The following is a 16,888-nucleotide window of genomic DNA, read 5'->3' as shown; positions in this document are numbered from 1 at the left end:
TTACTTTTTGGAACCTCAGTTTTCCCTTCTATAAAATGGGGATAATATTATGTTGAAGTAGTCTTGGAAGGATTAAATGAGAAAACGTAAAGTTCCTGACATACAATATTACTGTCAAAAAAGGGGGGGGTCTGTCTGACTCAGTCGGAAGAGCATATGACTCTTGATCTTGGGGTCACGAATTCAAGCCCCTTGTTGGATGTAAAGATTACTAAGAAATAAATAAGCTGTAAAAAAATAAAAAACTTAAAAAAAAAAAAGAACAGTATTATTGCCACCCAAGTTGAACAGAGCCAATAAAGTCATGCCAAACAAAATACCTACTAAACACACAAGTCAGTATTTATTAAGCTCTGAAAGATGTAAGGGGCATAGTCCCTGACTACAAGGAACATATATTCTGGCTAAAGAGACAGTTTCCCAAAAATAGAATTAATGCCATTATATGATACTAAACTGTGTGACTGGATCTATAAAACTATAGAGACAAACTCAATTTAATTTTAGCCAATAACTTGAACTTCCTATTTAATTTTTTTTAAAGATTTTGTTTATTTGAGAGAGAGAGAATGAGCAGTGGGGAGGGACAGAGTGGGAGAGAGAGAGAGAAGCAGACTCCCTGCTGAGCAGGAAGTCCAATGTGGGGCTCAATCCCAGACCCGGGATCATGACCTGAGCTGGAGGCAGATGCTTAACTGACTGAGCCACCCAGGCATCCCTAATTTTTTTAAAAATCAGAATCAAGACTCAGGTAAGGAAGGGAATCCACTTGTCTTCTAGCCTAGAATATTCCTTAGGCATAGTTAAAGGCAAAGTCTTTACCAGTCAACATCTAGAATGTATTTTCAAAACTACTGGTTCCAACTCTTCCCTTCCAGGTATCTGCGTCAATTTCAAAAATGGTATTTTCCCTAATAATCTTTGACATCTGAGAGGAAGAAAAATACATAATGGCCTAAATTCTGTGACAGATAAGTGACTGATGACTGACTAGTTTAATAAAATTTTTGGTTTCTTTAGAAAGACAGAGTATGCTTCAAAAGGGTTATTGAACTAAAGTCTAAAGGAACTCAACTTCCATATCCAAAGGAATTCTGTAAGATCATTTCCTTCTCTTTTGTTTCTATTTGGTCTTGGTAGGAAAATATATAAATAAACAGGCTTAGGGTAGGAAGGTAAAAAAGAGGAGAAAAAGCTGGAATGGTGGAAAGACTATTAAAATCTATCTATAAGAATCTTTCTACTTTCTTCTGGTGCTTTCTATAAATCCTCTTCCTTCAACTAGTGTTTACCATGTGCATCTTTGCCAGTATCGCAATAACTGGAAGTCAGCTCAGGCTTATTAGGCTTTTTTTTTTTTTTTTTTAGATTTTATTTATTTGTTTGAGAGAGAGACAGAGATAGTGACAGCAGGAGCAGGGAGGAGAGGGAGAAGCAGGCTCCCCGCTGAGCAGAAAGCCCAATGTGGGGCTCGATCCCAGGACCCTGGGATCACAACCCGAGCTGAAGGCAGATGGTCGCTCAACGACTGAGCCACCCAGGTGCTCCTAGGCTTTTAATTAAGCATGTAAATAAAATATATACAAAATATGACTGACCAAATCCTTATTTCCCAATCTGACCTGGGAACAAAACCTAGTAACAGCTCTACAGCAAAGCATCTTACCAAGGCTCTTCACAGCTACTTAGTAACACATTCCCCACAGTTGGCAAGTCTGAACATCTATGCTGCTGGCTTAGTGCTCTGGACTTGGGAGAAAATAGTTAAAAAAAATTTTTTTTGTTCATATACACAAGTAGTTTTTAGTGGGAGTGAAATCTCACTTGGGGATCAAATAGAACCAAAAGGTTCATTTTTCCAGTCCTGCCTCAGTTAAAGTTGTTTTTTAAAAAAAAGATTTTATTTATTTGAGGGGGGGCACAGAGAGAGAGTGGACTCCAGAGAGAGAGCATGAGCAGGGGGCGGGGGAAGGGCAGAGGGAGAAACAGACTCCCTGCTGAGCAGGAGCCCTGACACAGGGCTCCATCCCAGGACCCCAGGATCCTGGGATCAGGACCTGAGCTGAAGGCAGATGCTTAACCAACTGAGCCACCCAGGCACACCTTGCTTCAACTAGTTTTGTGCTTATAACTTGCTTAAGCTCTGCAATTCATCATCATCTTTTTTTTTTTTTAATGGTTTTTTTTTTTTTAAGATTTTATTTATTTATTTGAGAGAGAGAATGAGAGAGAGCATGAGAGGGAAGAGGGTCAGAGGGTCAGAGGGAGAAGCAGACTCCCCGCCGAGCAGGGAGCCCGATGTGGGACTCGATCCCGGGATTTTAGGATCATGACCTGAGCCGAAGGCAGTCGCTTAACCAACTGAGCCACCCAGGCGCCCAATTCATCATCATCTTAAGAAATATAACCATCCCTGGCCTGGATTTTCACCAGACTTTAAGACTGAATCCTGGGGCACCTGGGTGGCTCAGTCGTCAAGCGTCTGCCTTCGGCTCAGGTCATGATCCCAGGGTCCTGGGATCAAGCCCCACATCGGGCTCCCTGCTCGGCGGGAAGCCTGCTTCTCCCCCTCCCACTCCCCCTGCTTGTGTTTCCTCTTTGCTGTGTCTCTATCAAATAAATACATAAAATCTTAAAAAAAAAAAAAAAGACTGAATCTCAGCCCTATCACCCTACAAAAAGAGAGAAGCTAAATCTCTAGCCAATGTTCTAAAAACAAATATCTAAGGTCAGCAAACAAGAAAACTGCCAGGCATAACCATAACCCTTCTATCTTAAGTCAACTGGGCAATTTTCTCATAAGAAACAATGTATGAAGTAAGGAGGCCTGAGTTCTAGTTTTCCCTCTAATAACCTGTGATCTTAGTCAAATCATAACTACTCTGTGCTTTAGTTTCTTCTTCTGTAAAAAAATGAGAAGGCTGTAGCAGACTCAGAAATCACAAACTGAAGGCCAGGTAAAAAATTTAGGCTGGATCCAAAGATGTGGGGATTTTTTGGTATATGCTGTAAGTTTTACTTTTTATAGCAATAAATGAATTTATTGAGAAGAACTGAAACCACATTTTGGAATTACATGTTATTACCAACTACTTAAGAATACAAATAAATATTTAACTGAGTATACAAATAAATAATAGAATATTCTAGACAAATGAACATTTATAACAACAAACAGTTATTTAACTGAATATATTAAGGGTCTGGTGACAACCTTTAAACAGTACAGCTAATAGAACTGCCTTTGTTCTAGCCTATTTTGGATTCCTTTTCTCCTCATTCTATACTCCTGTCCTAAGGAGACTAGGTTCTGAATAATATAATTTCTTTAACCTTTATTATGAAAATTTTTAAAATTACACAAAACTAATGCACTCCCTTGTACCATAAACCGAGCCTCAATAATTAACAACTCAGGGCTAATCTTGTTTTTTCATTATCCCCTCCTACTCCCATATTATTTTGAAGCAAATCCTTCTGTTTTTTTAACTGCACGTATCAAATAGTTGCAATATATGGATCTTATTTGGATCCTGATTCATACAAACGTAACATAACATGAAAGAAAAGTTTATGATAATTATAGAAATTGAATAGTTCCAAATTGAGCCCTAACTAATTTCATTTCATTCATCATTCATTGAGAACATAAGCATATCACTGTCATCACATCTAAAAGAATAATAACTGCCAAAAAATATATAAAAGAATATTACATTATATCAATTAGTGCTTTAGTTAGGGCTCAATTTGGAATGTCAATTAAATAAATAAATAAATAAAATCTAAAAAAAAAACAAACAAACAGAACTGAACGGGGCTGCCTGGGTGGTTCAGTTGGTTAAGCATCTACCTTCAGCTCAGGTCATGATCCCAGGGTCCTGGGATGGAGTCCCGCATCTGGCTCCCCACTCAATGGGGAGTCGGGTTCTCCCTCTCCCTCTGTTCCTCCCCTGCCCCCCGCTCGTGCATTCTTGCTCTTGCTATCTCAAATAAATAAATAGTTTTCTGCTAGGCCCTTGAAGTTTTTTAAGTTTGGGTCTCTGGAGGATCTGACATCTCTTCCAGTTCTAGGATACCCTGACTCTTGTAAACATTAACAGAGAGAGAAATACAATGAGTGGAACTTCATGCTTAAAACTGAAAAACCAGGGTGCCTGGGTGGCTCAGTCAGTTAAGCGGCTGCCTTTGGCTTGGGTGGCTTGGGATGGAGCCCCATGTTGGGCTCCCTACTCAGCAGGGAGTCTGCTTCTCCCTCTCCCTCTGCCCCTCCCCACCACCTTTTTTTTTAAGATTTTATTTATTTATTTGACATAGAGAGAGAGAGAGAGAGAGAGAAAGAGCAAGCACAGCAGGCGGAGCAGCAAAGGAAGAGGGAGAAGCAGACTCCCCACAGAGCAGGGAGCATGACGTGGGGTTCAATCACAGGACCCCAGGATCATGACCCGAGTGGAAGGCAGACACTTAACCGAATGAGCCACCCAGGGAACCCCCCCGCCCCGCACTTATGCATGTGCACGCATGTGCGCTCTCTCTCTCTCAAACAAATAAAATCTTTAAAATGAAAAACAAAACTGAAAAACCACGAAGTAGCAATATAAGCATGTAATTTAAGTATACAACTGTAGAAGTGAATTCCAAAAGAATCTGCTAGAAGAAGTGAAAGGAGTTGCCAAGGGAGTAGCATATGATGGAAAGAGTAGGTATTAGGGAGTACTATTCCACATCTTCATACCTACCTCACAGGACTGCTGTGAGGCTTAATTGACACATACCTATATATCTTCATATATATTAACATATAAAATATAAATCGTTTTAATGAGTAAAAAATTTTAAGTCAAAACAGAACACGTTCACTTGACATTCATGCAATAATAATCCATTTTCAAGAATTACTGAAAATTTTAAGAGATTCAAAGATCTCGGGGCGCCTGGGTGGCTCAGATGGTTAAGCGTCTGCCTTCAGCTCAGGTCATGATCTCCGGGTCCTGGGATCGAGCCCCATGTTGGGCTCCCAACTCAGCTCAGTCTGCCTCTCCCTCTCCCTCTGCCTCTCCCCCTGCTTGTGCTCTCTCTAGCTCTCTCTCTGAAATGAATAAATAAAATCTTTTTTTAAAAAAAGAGAGAGATTCAAAGATCTTAAAATCATTCACTTGAAACTCAACGGCTATTACACAATTATATAACAAGCTTAAAACACTGTTCATCTGGGGTGCCTGGGTGGCTCAGTTGGTTGGGCGACTGCCTTCGGCTCAGGTCATGATCCTGGAGTCCCAGGATCGAGTCCCGCATCGGGCTCCCTGCTCAGCAGGGAGTCTGCTTCTCCCTCTGACCCTCCCCCCTCTCATGTGCTCTCTCTCTCATTCTCTCTCTCAAATAAATAAATAAAATCTTTAAAAAAAAAAAAAAACACAGTTCATCTGAAAAGTGACCTAACTGAACAACAGAAAGACAAAGGGAAATTGTAAAGCTGGATTACCTCAAAACACACAGGAATAAAGACTGTGTATATTTTCTTCTTTTAATTACATTCTGTAATATTCTAACATCAAAATTTTCATTACAAGTACAGTATAATGACATTCATATAGAACAGAATTCTTCTGAAAGGATTTCTAAACTTATGTGAGAGGGCAATGGGCCCAAAGAATCTTAGGACTTTAGGGACATTAGAGATCATTTGGTCTACTTTTCTCATTTTAGAGAAGAAAACTGAGAGCCCAGAGAGAACACTAGATACTAGCACCATAGACAAAGTTCTAAGAGTCTGGGCCTCTGACTCTCTGCAGAGAAATGAATGAGAATGATTGGGCACAACAGTTTATAATAGAGGTAAAAAAAAAAAAAAAAGGACCTCGTTCAATGGTGAAAAGAATGACACATGCTGGGTGACCATGTAAATCTGTCCTAGGCATGGTGCCACAGCAAAGGGATACAGGCCCTTTCACCATTTAGAATTCCACTTTCTTACTTAGGAAGCTGGATATCATGTCTAGTTAAACAAATCCCCAAACCTAAACTTTTCACTTAGTCATCTCACTCTATGAGAATGGACAAAACAAGAGGCAGGGCTGACCAGTATCAGCACTCTTCACTTCTCTGAGAGCTGAAAACAGTAATGTTTTCTCCCAAAATCCTAACGCCTCTTCTTCATGGCCAACCAGTAAAAAACGGGGAAGACAATAAAAGTGACCTAATTTCTATTTTAAAGTACAAAGCTAAATCTTGGGTTATTTATAGGTCTGGTGTCAACCTTGTCCTCATCTCCCCTCCTTACACCTTGGATGGCCAGCTCTCCACACAGGGAGGCTCCCATGTATACTCTGAGCCAAAGGTTCTCACAGCACCTCTCATTTCTAAATTTCAGATGCAAATATACTAGTCGATGCCCAAATACTTTCCTGTAAGGACCTGAAAATACCTCTACCTACCTAGGCTTTAAATAGCCCACAGTAATAGGGGGGAAAAGACCTGGCAATAAATATGAAAAGATAAAAAAGCATTATCCAGATATGAAAGGAGCTGATACAAATCTGAAAGGATATCATCCAATTTCTGTCAAATAAGTGGCCAAGAGTTAAGAAGAGATACAGGAAAAAATCCAAATAGTAAAACACCTCAGGAAATGCTAGTAATTAAAGAAATGTAAAACAAATTATAAAGGTATCATCTTTATATTACTGCCACAAAGATGATTAAAGTTTCATTATATGTAACAAATTAAAGACTTGAAAAGAATAATTAACCTATGGCATTCTGATTCAACGTATTTTTAGAGTATCATTAGAGATAATAAATATATAGGTGACTGCAGGGAAAAATTCTGGATTAAATTGTGCTAAATGAATAAAAAGAACAAAAATAATATGGCACATTGATTAAGCTACTTAAATTATGTGTCTAAGATGACAAGGACTAGAGGAGGTCAGAGAGTTAGATAAATAGTGATTTTATGGTAAAAAGGTTTTTTGTTTGCCTGCTTTGCCACTTTTGTTTATACTCTTCTATAGAGTTAAACATAATTTTGGATCTTCTCTGGTTCTGTATAGCCTAGACAAAAACAAAAAACAAAAACAAAAAGCAAAAACCATACACAAACACACACACACACACAAAGCCACATCCAATGGATTTTCCCAGGTATTAATTTTCTACTAAGCCAAGTCAATGGGAACAGGAATCTGAGGCCACAGTTCATTCATAGCTTCAGCCTGTTCCCTAGGAAGCCAAAGATGATCTAGAATTTTTGAGAAAGTAAATTATTCTCCATTTTAACAGCCCTCCACCCCAGCCCAAACCCGCCCAAGAGCTGAACAAGTTCAATTTCACAACAGAGATTTCTGTTATCAGGTACAGAATTTGGTATATACCAAGGTGGGGGAAAGATGTCAATGTAACAACAGCATGGCTCACATGGTCACCAAACAGGCAGGAGAGTGTCCCTGGTTAGCTTCAGGATCAACCTATGCATTCCTCCTCACTATGATTATACACCTGCTTGTCCCAGAAAGGTAAAGAATAGCAAATAACTCTTCAGGCTTTTTTCTGACTGGTATACAAAGGACCAGTTGATTCCATCAAGTAACAGTGAAGTAATTTAAGTATCTCCAAGCACAAGGCCTTTACCTCCATTTTGGAACTCCTGAATAGAATCCAAGAGCTCACATCATTACAAATCTCAGTCTGGAAGATCCATAGTGGCTCCATAAACTCTGGTCACTCTAGTCTATTTGCACCAAGTTTTAGAGGATCATTAGTAAAAAGGATTGAGGAAGCACAAAGGATTACCTGAATCCAACTGAGAGGTTCTCATGAGAAGAGGTCTCCTTGGACCAGCTGCCAGAGATGTCCCCTCAAAAGAAAAAGAAGAGGGAGGAGAGAGAAGGAGGAAGCAGTGGGAGAGGGAGGGATCATGCTTACTGGCTTGCTTTAGAAGAAGAGAGGGTTTTTATTATTGTTTACGGGGGCGCCTGGGTGGCTCAGTCGTTAAGCATCTGCCTTCAGCTCAGGTCATGGTCCCCAGGTCCTGGGATCGAGCCCCGCATCGGGTTCCCTGCTCGGCGGGAAGCCTGCTTCTCCCTCTCCCACTCCCCCGCTTGTGTTCCCTCTCTCGCTGTGTCTCTCTCTGTCAAAATAAATAAATAAAATCTTTAAAAAAATTATTATTGTTTATGGCTAAGATGACAATGGGAGAGAAAGAGATGCACATGTTGAAGCAATATTCGCACATATATTTGCCATATACACACTGGGTAATTTCAAAACTCTTCAAAAGAGTTTGAGAAAAGACAGAGAGGGCTGAGCAGAGAGAACACAATTTTTCAGGAAAAAAAAAAAAATCAATCTTTAAGTCCAAGTAAACATCTGAAATTTTCCAATTAACTTCCTGTGTAGCCAGCCTCCAAGATAACACAACTTTGTGCAGTCTTCTCTCAGACTGTATCAGGGTTGGTCTGGGTGACCAATATAGTATGGCAGAAGTGTTACTACGTTACTTCTAAGACTAGGTCAGAAAAGATAGTGTGGCTTCTGCTCTCTCTTCAATCTCTTTCTTGGATCATTCACTGGGAGAAAGCCACCTGCCAGGTAACAACATAGTAGCTCCATAGCAGCTTTATGGAGAAGCCCACATTTTGAGGAACTGAGAACTCATAACAACAGTCACATGAAGCTTGGATATGATTCTCCAGGCCAGCCAAGCCTTCATATGACTGCAGCCCTGGCTAACCATCTTGACAGACTCTAAGCCAGAACCACTAGCTAAGCAGCTCCCAAATTCCTGACTCTCAGAAACTGTGTGAAATAATAAAAAAATTTTAAGCTTCTAAATTTTAGGGTAATTTGTTATATAGCAATAGATAATACGACAACATAACATCAAAGTAAGTAAGTTTGATGGGGAACAATGCTATATGGTAATATCATGATTTCATCTATTCTGTGAAGAAAAGGGTCACCTTCAAATTAAAAGCGGTATACTGCCCAAGATACCACTAAAAGCTAAATAAGGCTAAAGAAGAGGTCCCACTGGAGGGAATGAATGATCTCTCTCTCCTAACACTAAGTTAAGGATTGTCATAGTCAAAGAGAAGAGTCCAACACAATTCCCTCCCACTAATTATATTATCTATCCTATAGCCGTAGACATGGGTTAGTGAAGGGTAGGTTTCACATGCAAGCCACTATAAGGGTGTTGTCCCCTATCAGAGCAGTCAAGGGTTAAGGTTGAGGCAGCAAACTTATCCCCAGAGATATATGCCTGGCACTAAGCTGAGATTCACAAGATTCTCCTTGAGTTTTCCTTACCTCTAAATGCTGGGATAACTGATGCTCACTGAATGCCGATATTTGTATGAATAAAAATGAAGGGATTTAGCAAATCTTGTTCCTGCACACAGTTGTCAAAAAAATCTGACCTTTACAACAGGAAAAAGAGGGGGGATTTAAAGATTTAAAGAAGAGGCAGTGACTGTCTGATATATAACAAACCTTTGAAAAATTATGAAGCAGTGAAAATCCCCTACAGGTCCCAACAAAATGTGTCCAATTTGCATTCCAGCAAAGCTTTCCATACATACCATTTGACTCCTGTGTGTACTTCCAGGCAAATAAATCCCGAGGAATAATCCCACTGGGACCTAAGTCTGATCTCTGATATATTACTGCTCCACAGCTCCAGACCAGCTCCACAAACTGCCTTTTTGGTTCCAAATAACTAAATCAAAGTCATCCTGATAAGCTTTGAAAACAGGGAATGTGAGGAGTGGTTTAATGAATGTTACAACTCAACCTATTATAGACCACAGTGTATTACTGAAAGAAAGGGAAGAAAAAAAACCCTCATACTTTTACATCCCCAAATCTCTCAAGACCAAATCCAGACATACCTGTCATTCAACCACACCTGACTATAAAGCCTTATTCAAAGCCTGACTTTGATCAAATGGTTAGGATGCATTTACAAACCTAACACCAGTGTGTGTTGGGGGCAGGTGCAATAGAGACTACAATTTTCTGTTTACTTTGAAAACTGGTCCAAACTCGTTTAAAAAAAAAAAAGAAAAAGCAACCAATGAAAGCAATAAACACTGCAATGTATTCTGATTTAAAATATTACAAGGAAAAAACCCAGCAAACACATTATGGTAGCAAAAAAATGTTTTATTCTAAAAGTTAGAAAAATCTACCACCCAACACATAAACTAGAGAAAACAGTATCAACAAAAAAAGGAAAGACAAATTTATAGAAAAAACTGAGAGAGCTGGAAGTGCAAGCACCCTATATTCCAACATCAATTTTCTCCTTCCACAAGAAGAAAGTAATTTTTAAAAAAGAAAAATAAATTTAGATAAGACATACTAAAACATTAACCATAGTGACTATTAGGCAATCACAAATATATAAACACATGAATTAGATACTGATGACCTAAAAAGAGAAGGTAAGAGAAAGGCATGTAGGAACTCAGTAATTTGATGCAAGACATCAAAATAAGAAACCATCAGGTCAGACAGCAAAGAAATGGGAACATTAGAGTTTTTTGTTTGTTTGTTTTTAAAGATTTTATTTATTTGAGAGAGAGCACATGAGAGGGGGGAGGGGCAGAGGGAGAAGCAGACTCCCCACCGAGCAGGGAGCCTGATGCGGGACTCAATCCTGGAACATTAGAGTTTTAACATCTATATGTAATCTCATATAAACAGTAATGGACTAACAACTGAAATCAGCTTATATAGCACCTTAAAAAGAATCAGTCACCAATCAGGAATTAGAGTTAACCCCCTCTCCAGATGGTTATTCAGTAAGCAGGAAAATAAGCTGGCAATCTGTGAGCAAACTGAGCCTCCTGTATAGTCAGCAAGACCAGCCCATTGCCTGGTCCAGGATTCTGATGGCAGATGAAACCAAAAATACCATCATCTACTCTCAATACCCAAAATGTAACCAACACTCTTTTTTTGGCAAGTCAGATTTCAACCCTGTCTAGGCAACCCGTATCAGCTGTGATCACTAGGTTTGCAACAAATTTTAGAAGTCATTCTTTTTTTTTTAAGATTTTTTTTTTTTTTTTAATTTGAGAGAGAGAGAGAGAGCACGAGATGGAGGAGGGTCAGAGGGAGAAGCAGACTCCCCGCTGAGCAGGGAGCCCAATGTGGACTTGATCCCGGAACTCTGGGATCATGACCAAGCCCTAGGCAGTTGCTTAACCAACTAAGCCACCCAGGCACCCAGAAGCAAGTCATCATTCTTTAACACAAAATGTAGAACCTCAATACCTTTTTTAGCCCAGAAGAGCCATCCAGCTTCCTCAAGAGAAGCATGCCAGGAGATCCATAAAGATTGGAAAGAGTTTTATCATCAAAGTCCTATCCAGTCTCAAAAGATTCTGAAGCTATAATCAAAAAACCAGAAAATCACAAGTGTTGGTAAGGAGAAACTGGAATCTTCACACATTGCTGCTGGGAACTGTAAAATGGTTCAGCCACCGTGGAAGACAGTTGGGGAGTTCATCAGAAAGTTAAACACAGAGTTACCATATGACCCAGTAATTCCACTTCCAGTTATAAAATTCAAAATAACTGAAAACAGGTACTCAAATACATGTACACACATATTCCTAGCAGCACAATTCACCATAGCAAAAGGTGGAAATAATCCAAATGCCCATCAGTGGATGAATGGATAAACAAACTGTGGTAGACACATACACTGGAATATTAGTCAGCGATAAAAAGGAATAAAGTACTGATACATGCTACAATACGGATGAACCTCATAAACACTACGCTAGGGACGCCTGGGCTCAGTCGGTTAAGTGTCTGCCTTTGGCTCAGGTCATGATCCCAGGGTACTGGGATTGAGTCCCGCTGGGGACTCCCTGCTTGGCAGGAAGCCTGCTTCTCCCTCTGCTGCTGCTCCCCCTGTTTGTGCTCTGTTGCTCTCTCTGACAAATAAATAGAATCTTAAACACACACACACACACACACACACACACACTCTGCTAAGTGGAAGAAGCCAGACATGAAGGTCACATATTATATGATTCTATTTATGTTAAATATCCAGAATAGGTAGATTCATAGAAACAGAATGCAGACTGGTGGTTGCCAGAGGTTGGAGGGAAGGGGGAAGGGGAAGCAACTGCTTAATGAGTACATGGTTTCCTTTTAGGGTAATTAAAATGTTTCGGACCTAGACAGAGGTGGTGGTCACATGACTATGAATGTGCTAAATGCCACTGAATTATTCCCTTTAAAATGGTTAATTTTATGTTATATAAATTTTACCTCAATTTTTTTTAAAAAGCTCTTTAAAACAAAAGTAAAGACTCTTATCTCTAATTCTTTATTTTTCTAAAGTGCTTTAACAGGATATGAGCTTCCCTTCTGAGACACCATAAACAAGTTTCAGTTAAAGCCTGTTGGTCTCTCCTCTATAGCTTCTGCAGAGACCAGCAGTCACCTCAGGCTATGGTGCAAAGAATCTCTCAAATAAATAAATAAATAAAATCTTAAAAAAACTGCTCCAATAAAAGTGGTTGTTAATGGTATCAATTACCTCTTACCCTGTCAGCTAAAGTCGGAACACTTTATAAAAGTTGTTCTTTACAATCCAGGTACAATCCTTACGACTACTTTTCTAAGCAAGAGGTGCTATGCCATCCCTTAAGATCTAATGGTTTGTACCCCTAATAGTTTCCATCACCCTGAGATGATCTTTTAATAGTAGCTAGGATTATCAGTATCATACCACACTTTACCTCCTCTCACCTCTCCCCTCACTCATCCTTCTGGGTAGAGCATTCAGAGCCAGTAATTGCCATGTCTTGTTGGATTTTTAGTCTTTCTACTACCTCTCAGCATTGCATTTCTGTGAATCTCCTAACCCCAAGCCAGAACATCAGTCTGCCCAATTAGATACTGGAACTAAAAAGCTCATGTGCTTTATTCCCCAGTAGTTACCTTGACATATGCCTGAAACAGGCTGGTTGTGTTAGTGTGTATGCCAGGCTTTCAGTGGGCCTTTCTATTAAACTTGGGTGTCTTAACAACAGGGACCAGTGAGCTGCCTGAAGTCAGCTGATGGAGAACAAGATCAACAGGACAGCAGGCCAGGATTCTCTGGGATCTGCTCCTTTCACAGACAGAGCAGAATCACAAAGAGAAAGGGTGTTTCCCCATGGCATTGTGATTAAAATTATAATGTTAATTTGTATGCAAGTAAGACGGAAAAGCCCAGAAACAAGTGCTATGTTCACCTCTGTCTCTTGTTCCTCTTCTGCAAATGGCCCATTTGAAGGTTAACTACTGTTCTGCCTTCATTCACATAAAAAGCAAATAAAGTTACCTCATTGATTTTTTTTCTAAATCATAGTCATATTTTAATAGAAACTTTTACTAACTGTGTAGCCTTAAACATGTTACTTACTCTTTTTGGAACCTGAGTTTTATCTGTGAAAGGGAAATGCTAATAAAGGCCAAGTCTATTTGTGAGTTGTTACAAAATAAAAACATAGGCAAACTGTCACAGCCAAGAGCCTAAGGAAACATGACAACTAAATGTAATGTATCCTGGATGACACCCTGCAACAGAAAAAAAGCATTAGGTAAGAACTAAGGAAATCTGAATAAAGTATGGACGTTAGTTAATATAGTGTATCAATACAGGTTCATTAATTGTGACAAATGTACCATAATAATGTAAGATGTTAGTAACAGGGGAAACTTGGTGTGGAGCGTATGAGAACTTCTTTACAACTTTTCTATAAACCTAAATCTATTCTAAAAAGGCTATTTTAGGGACGCTGGGTGGCTCAGTTGGTTAAGCGTCTGCCTTGGGCACGGGTCATGCGTGGTCCTAGGATTTAGTCCAGCGTCCAGGGAACCTGCTTCTCCCTCTGCCTGCTCTGCCTGCCGTTCCCCCTGCTTGTGCTCTTTCTCTCTCTCTGACAAATAAACAAATAAAATCTTGGGCGCCTGGGTGGCTCAGATGGTTGAGCGTCTGCCTTCAGCTCAGGTCATGATCCCAGGGTCCTGGGATCAAGTCCCGCATCGGGCTTCCTGCTCCTTGGGAGCCTGCTTCTCCCTCTGTTTCTCTCTGTCTCTCATGAATAAATAAATAAAATCTTTTAAAAAAAACCAAAAACAAATAAAATCTTAAAAAAAAAAAATTTTTAAGTCTATTTTAAAAAGTAAAGAAAATATGCAAAAGAACTTTATAAAAATTCTAAAGTTCTAGTCAACTGTAAAATACTGCATAATTTAGTAGACTTAGTCTTTTATGTAGATTGTTGGCAGGTAGGCAGCCATCTTAGTAGCTCATATAATAGAGATGGCTTGAAGAGTTAAGTTCTGGTGTGGAAGAGTCTAGCCCCCAGAAACATCCCAGCTGTTTCCTGCCAGCTGGTGCCTCATGTCTGACTTTCAATAGGGTTGATTCTCTTTGTATAATTATTTCTGTCTCTCGACCTATCAGTTTTACTAAAAGAACAATTATTTTTTAAAAAGAGGCTCTACACAGGTATGTGCCTTAAGATTGCAAAAATGTGAACTGTAAGGCATGGATATAGCTATTTATTGGGTCCATTTCCTAACTGGCTGAAATAGATCTGATTTCTACTCCCAACTTCAAATGTAGGAACAGACAGACACAAAGAGATAGAATTCAGCAAGTGTACCCAACTCCTGCCAACTCCTGTTCTGCCCTGGAAAAAAAAAAAGAAGAAGAAGAAGAAAGCAAGAGTCCCAGAAGTGCAGGAAATTGTTTCGCAGACGAAAGACAACACTTCCTTTCCCAGAACAATCCATCTCCCACACTGACATCCTGCTCCTGCTATATTTACCCAACCCAAATCTGCCGATGATATACTTCCAGCTGCACTCCTGCCACATGGTCCTGTCACTCAGCCACAGCACTCTGAGGGGAATCTGTCCAGAGGGCAGAGCCTAGAAATCACTACACACTAATCCATGCTTCCTCTATCGGTAGCCTTCAGAGTAAAGTGAGACAAAATACGGACAGTATTACTCCCTGTTTATTTTGGAAGTGACTGGGGAGACAAGAGGTACTTCATTTTGTATAGTTGCTAATTTTGACTGCTCTCATAGTAGCCAATGGAGGAGCCTGCACAATGAAGGGGTTGAAATGGGAGGTTAAAAATAATTCTGTTAATGCTAACTGCCCAAAAAGCATCACTTAATAGCCTCTTCCACCCCAACCTACTAGGATCAGGCTCTCAAGTCACCTTATTACAGGGTAAACTCTTCAGTTCTGAGTGGATGAATCTAAATTCAGTTCTGAGTGGATGAATCTAAAGAGTCAAGGATGGGATCATTTCATTCACCCCACCTCATCTTACCTTGTAACATATTCTACTGAAAGGGGAAGCCCAAACACTGGACTGGGTAAAGGTAAATGCTAGAGCTGACTCCCATTTTCCTATTTTAACAGCTCTGTATTCTTGGTCCTTCCCTTCCACTCCTGTATTCCCAGTCCCAAGTCCTTTTCTTTCGCTCCTTTCTGTTCATTCCTCCTTAATTTCTGCCTCTCTAGTTCTTTTTTCTCCTTACTTTTTTTTTTTTTTTTACTCTGAGCAAGGTTACCTCAACAAAACATAACTGATAGCTAATAAGGCTTTCATTATAATATCATATCATTAGCCTACTCTCTACAGTAGTAACATCGAAGAACGTGAGACTCAAGAGTAATACCTCTCTCTCTCTGCCTTTTCTTTTCTTAAGGCAGCTCAGTCATGCATATTAATCAGATTCTTCAAAGGAAAGGAAAATAGAGGCAAAAGGAAAAATGCAGAGAAAAAAGAGGGAAGGAGAGAAAAAGGTGATACTAAATAAAGATGGGAAATGTTTTTCTCTTAAAGAATTGGACAATGGGCATTTCCAAACTTTACAGATTTTAAAAAGCTGAAGAAGGAGGGAACCAGCTTCACATGACTGTTCCCAGTCTGTCTTGGAGGAGAAGCATTCATGTTGCTGGTTGAGTGGTGAACAAATGCCACGAGGTGATGTTGCCATATTCTAAAAAAAACGCCAAGCCCCCAGTCAAGCCTCATCAAGATAAAACTTTTTCCAATTTTGAAAACTCTTTTTAGTTACTATTTAAAAAAAAAAAAAAAAAAAAGCATCACTAAAGCCATAAAGAGATACAGACTTTTAGGGTATAAAATTGTGTTCCTTAAAAAGAAAAGAAATTCTTGGGGCACCTGGCTGGCTCAGTTGGTGAAGCATGCAACTCTTGGTTTCAGGGTTGTGAGCTGAAGCCCCACACTGTGTGTAGATTTTTATAAAATAAAATCTTTAAAAAAAAAGAAAAGAAAAGAAAGAAACTCTAAACATAAGTAAGCTACAAAGACAGTTCATGTCCACCCCTAAGAAGTCCTTTAAGAACAGGTATTTTATTTTTTTTTATTATTATTTAAATTCAATTAACATATAATGTATTATTGGTTTCAGAGGTAGAGGTCACTGATTCATCAGTCATATAATACCCAGTGCTCCTTACATCACATGCCCTCCTTAACGTCTATCACTCAGGGAACAGATATTTTAAACAACCACTCAATATTTACCATCACTGCAACCTGAAAATTGTTCAGGCAAGAATCATCAATGTATGATAAATCATGGGGGGAAAGTTTAATAAGGAGCAAAATCCTGTCTTAAAGTCATCTCCCCACAGATTGCTTATGAGTTCCAAGGGGAAAACAGTATCTATCCAGTGGAAAAACAAAGTAACACTTTGACTAGGTGATCAAAAGTAATATCACCATTGGAAGGATACCTCTACATATGAAATCCTCAGGGTACTATTATCAGTAGTGACATGTAGATTCATGCCCACGCATATCCTGAATTAATGAATTAATTA

The 16,888-nt window shown here is 39.4% G+C and overlaps 1 protein-coding gene across 11 annotated transcripts in view; it reads right to left on the bottom strand.

Moving 5' to 3' along the window:
- GBF1 (golgi brefeldin A resistant guanine nucleotide exchange factor 1) overlaps positions 1-16,888 on the bottom strand; it is a 119,587-nt gene that overhangs the window by 72,140 nt on the left and 30,559 nt on the right. Inside the window, exon 1 of one of the 11 annotated variants that reach the window (XM_035027905.1) lies at positions 7,792-8,003. The exons of the other annotated variants lie outside the window; for them this stretch is intronic. Coding sequence (XP_034883796.1) covers positions 7,792-7,816 — 25 coding nt within the window. The 5' untranslated portion in view covers positions 7,817-8,003. Of the gene's footprint in view, positions 1-7,791; positions 8,004-16,888 lie in introns of those variants that run through there. 11 annotated transcript variants of the gene reach the window in all.

This window comes from Mirounga leonina, unplaced genomic scaffold (genome assembly GCF_011800145.1).
Source record: "Mirounga leonina isolate KUSES-001 unplaced genomic scaffold, KU_Mleo_1.0 Mir_114, whole genome shotgun sequence".
Lineage (NCBI taxonomy): Eukaryota > Metazoa > Chordata > Mammalia > Carnivora > Phocidae > Mirounga > Mirounga leonina.
Note: the sequence above shows the minus strand (reverse complement) of the source record. Positions and strands in the feature narration are given on the sequence as shown.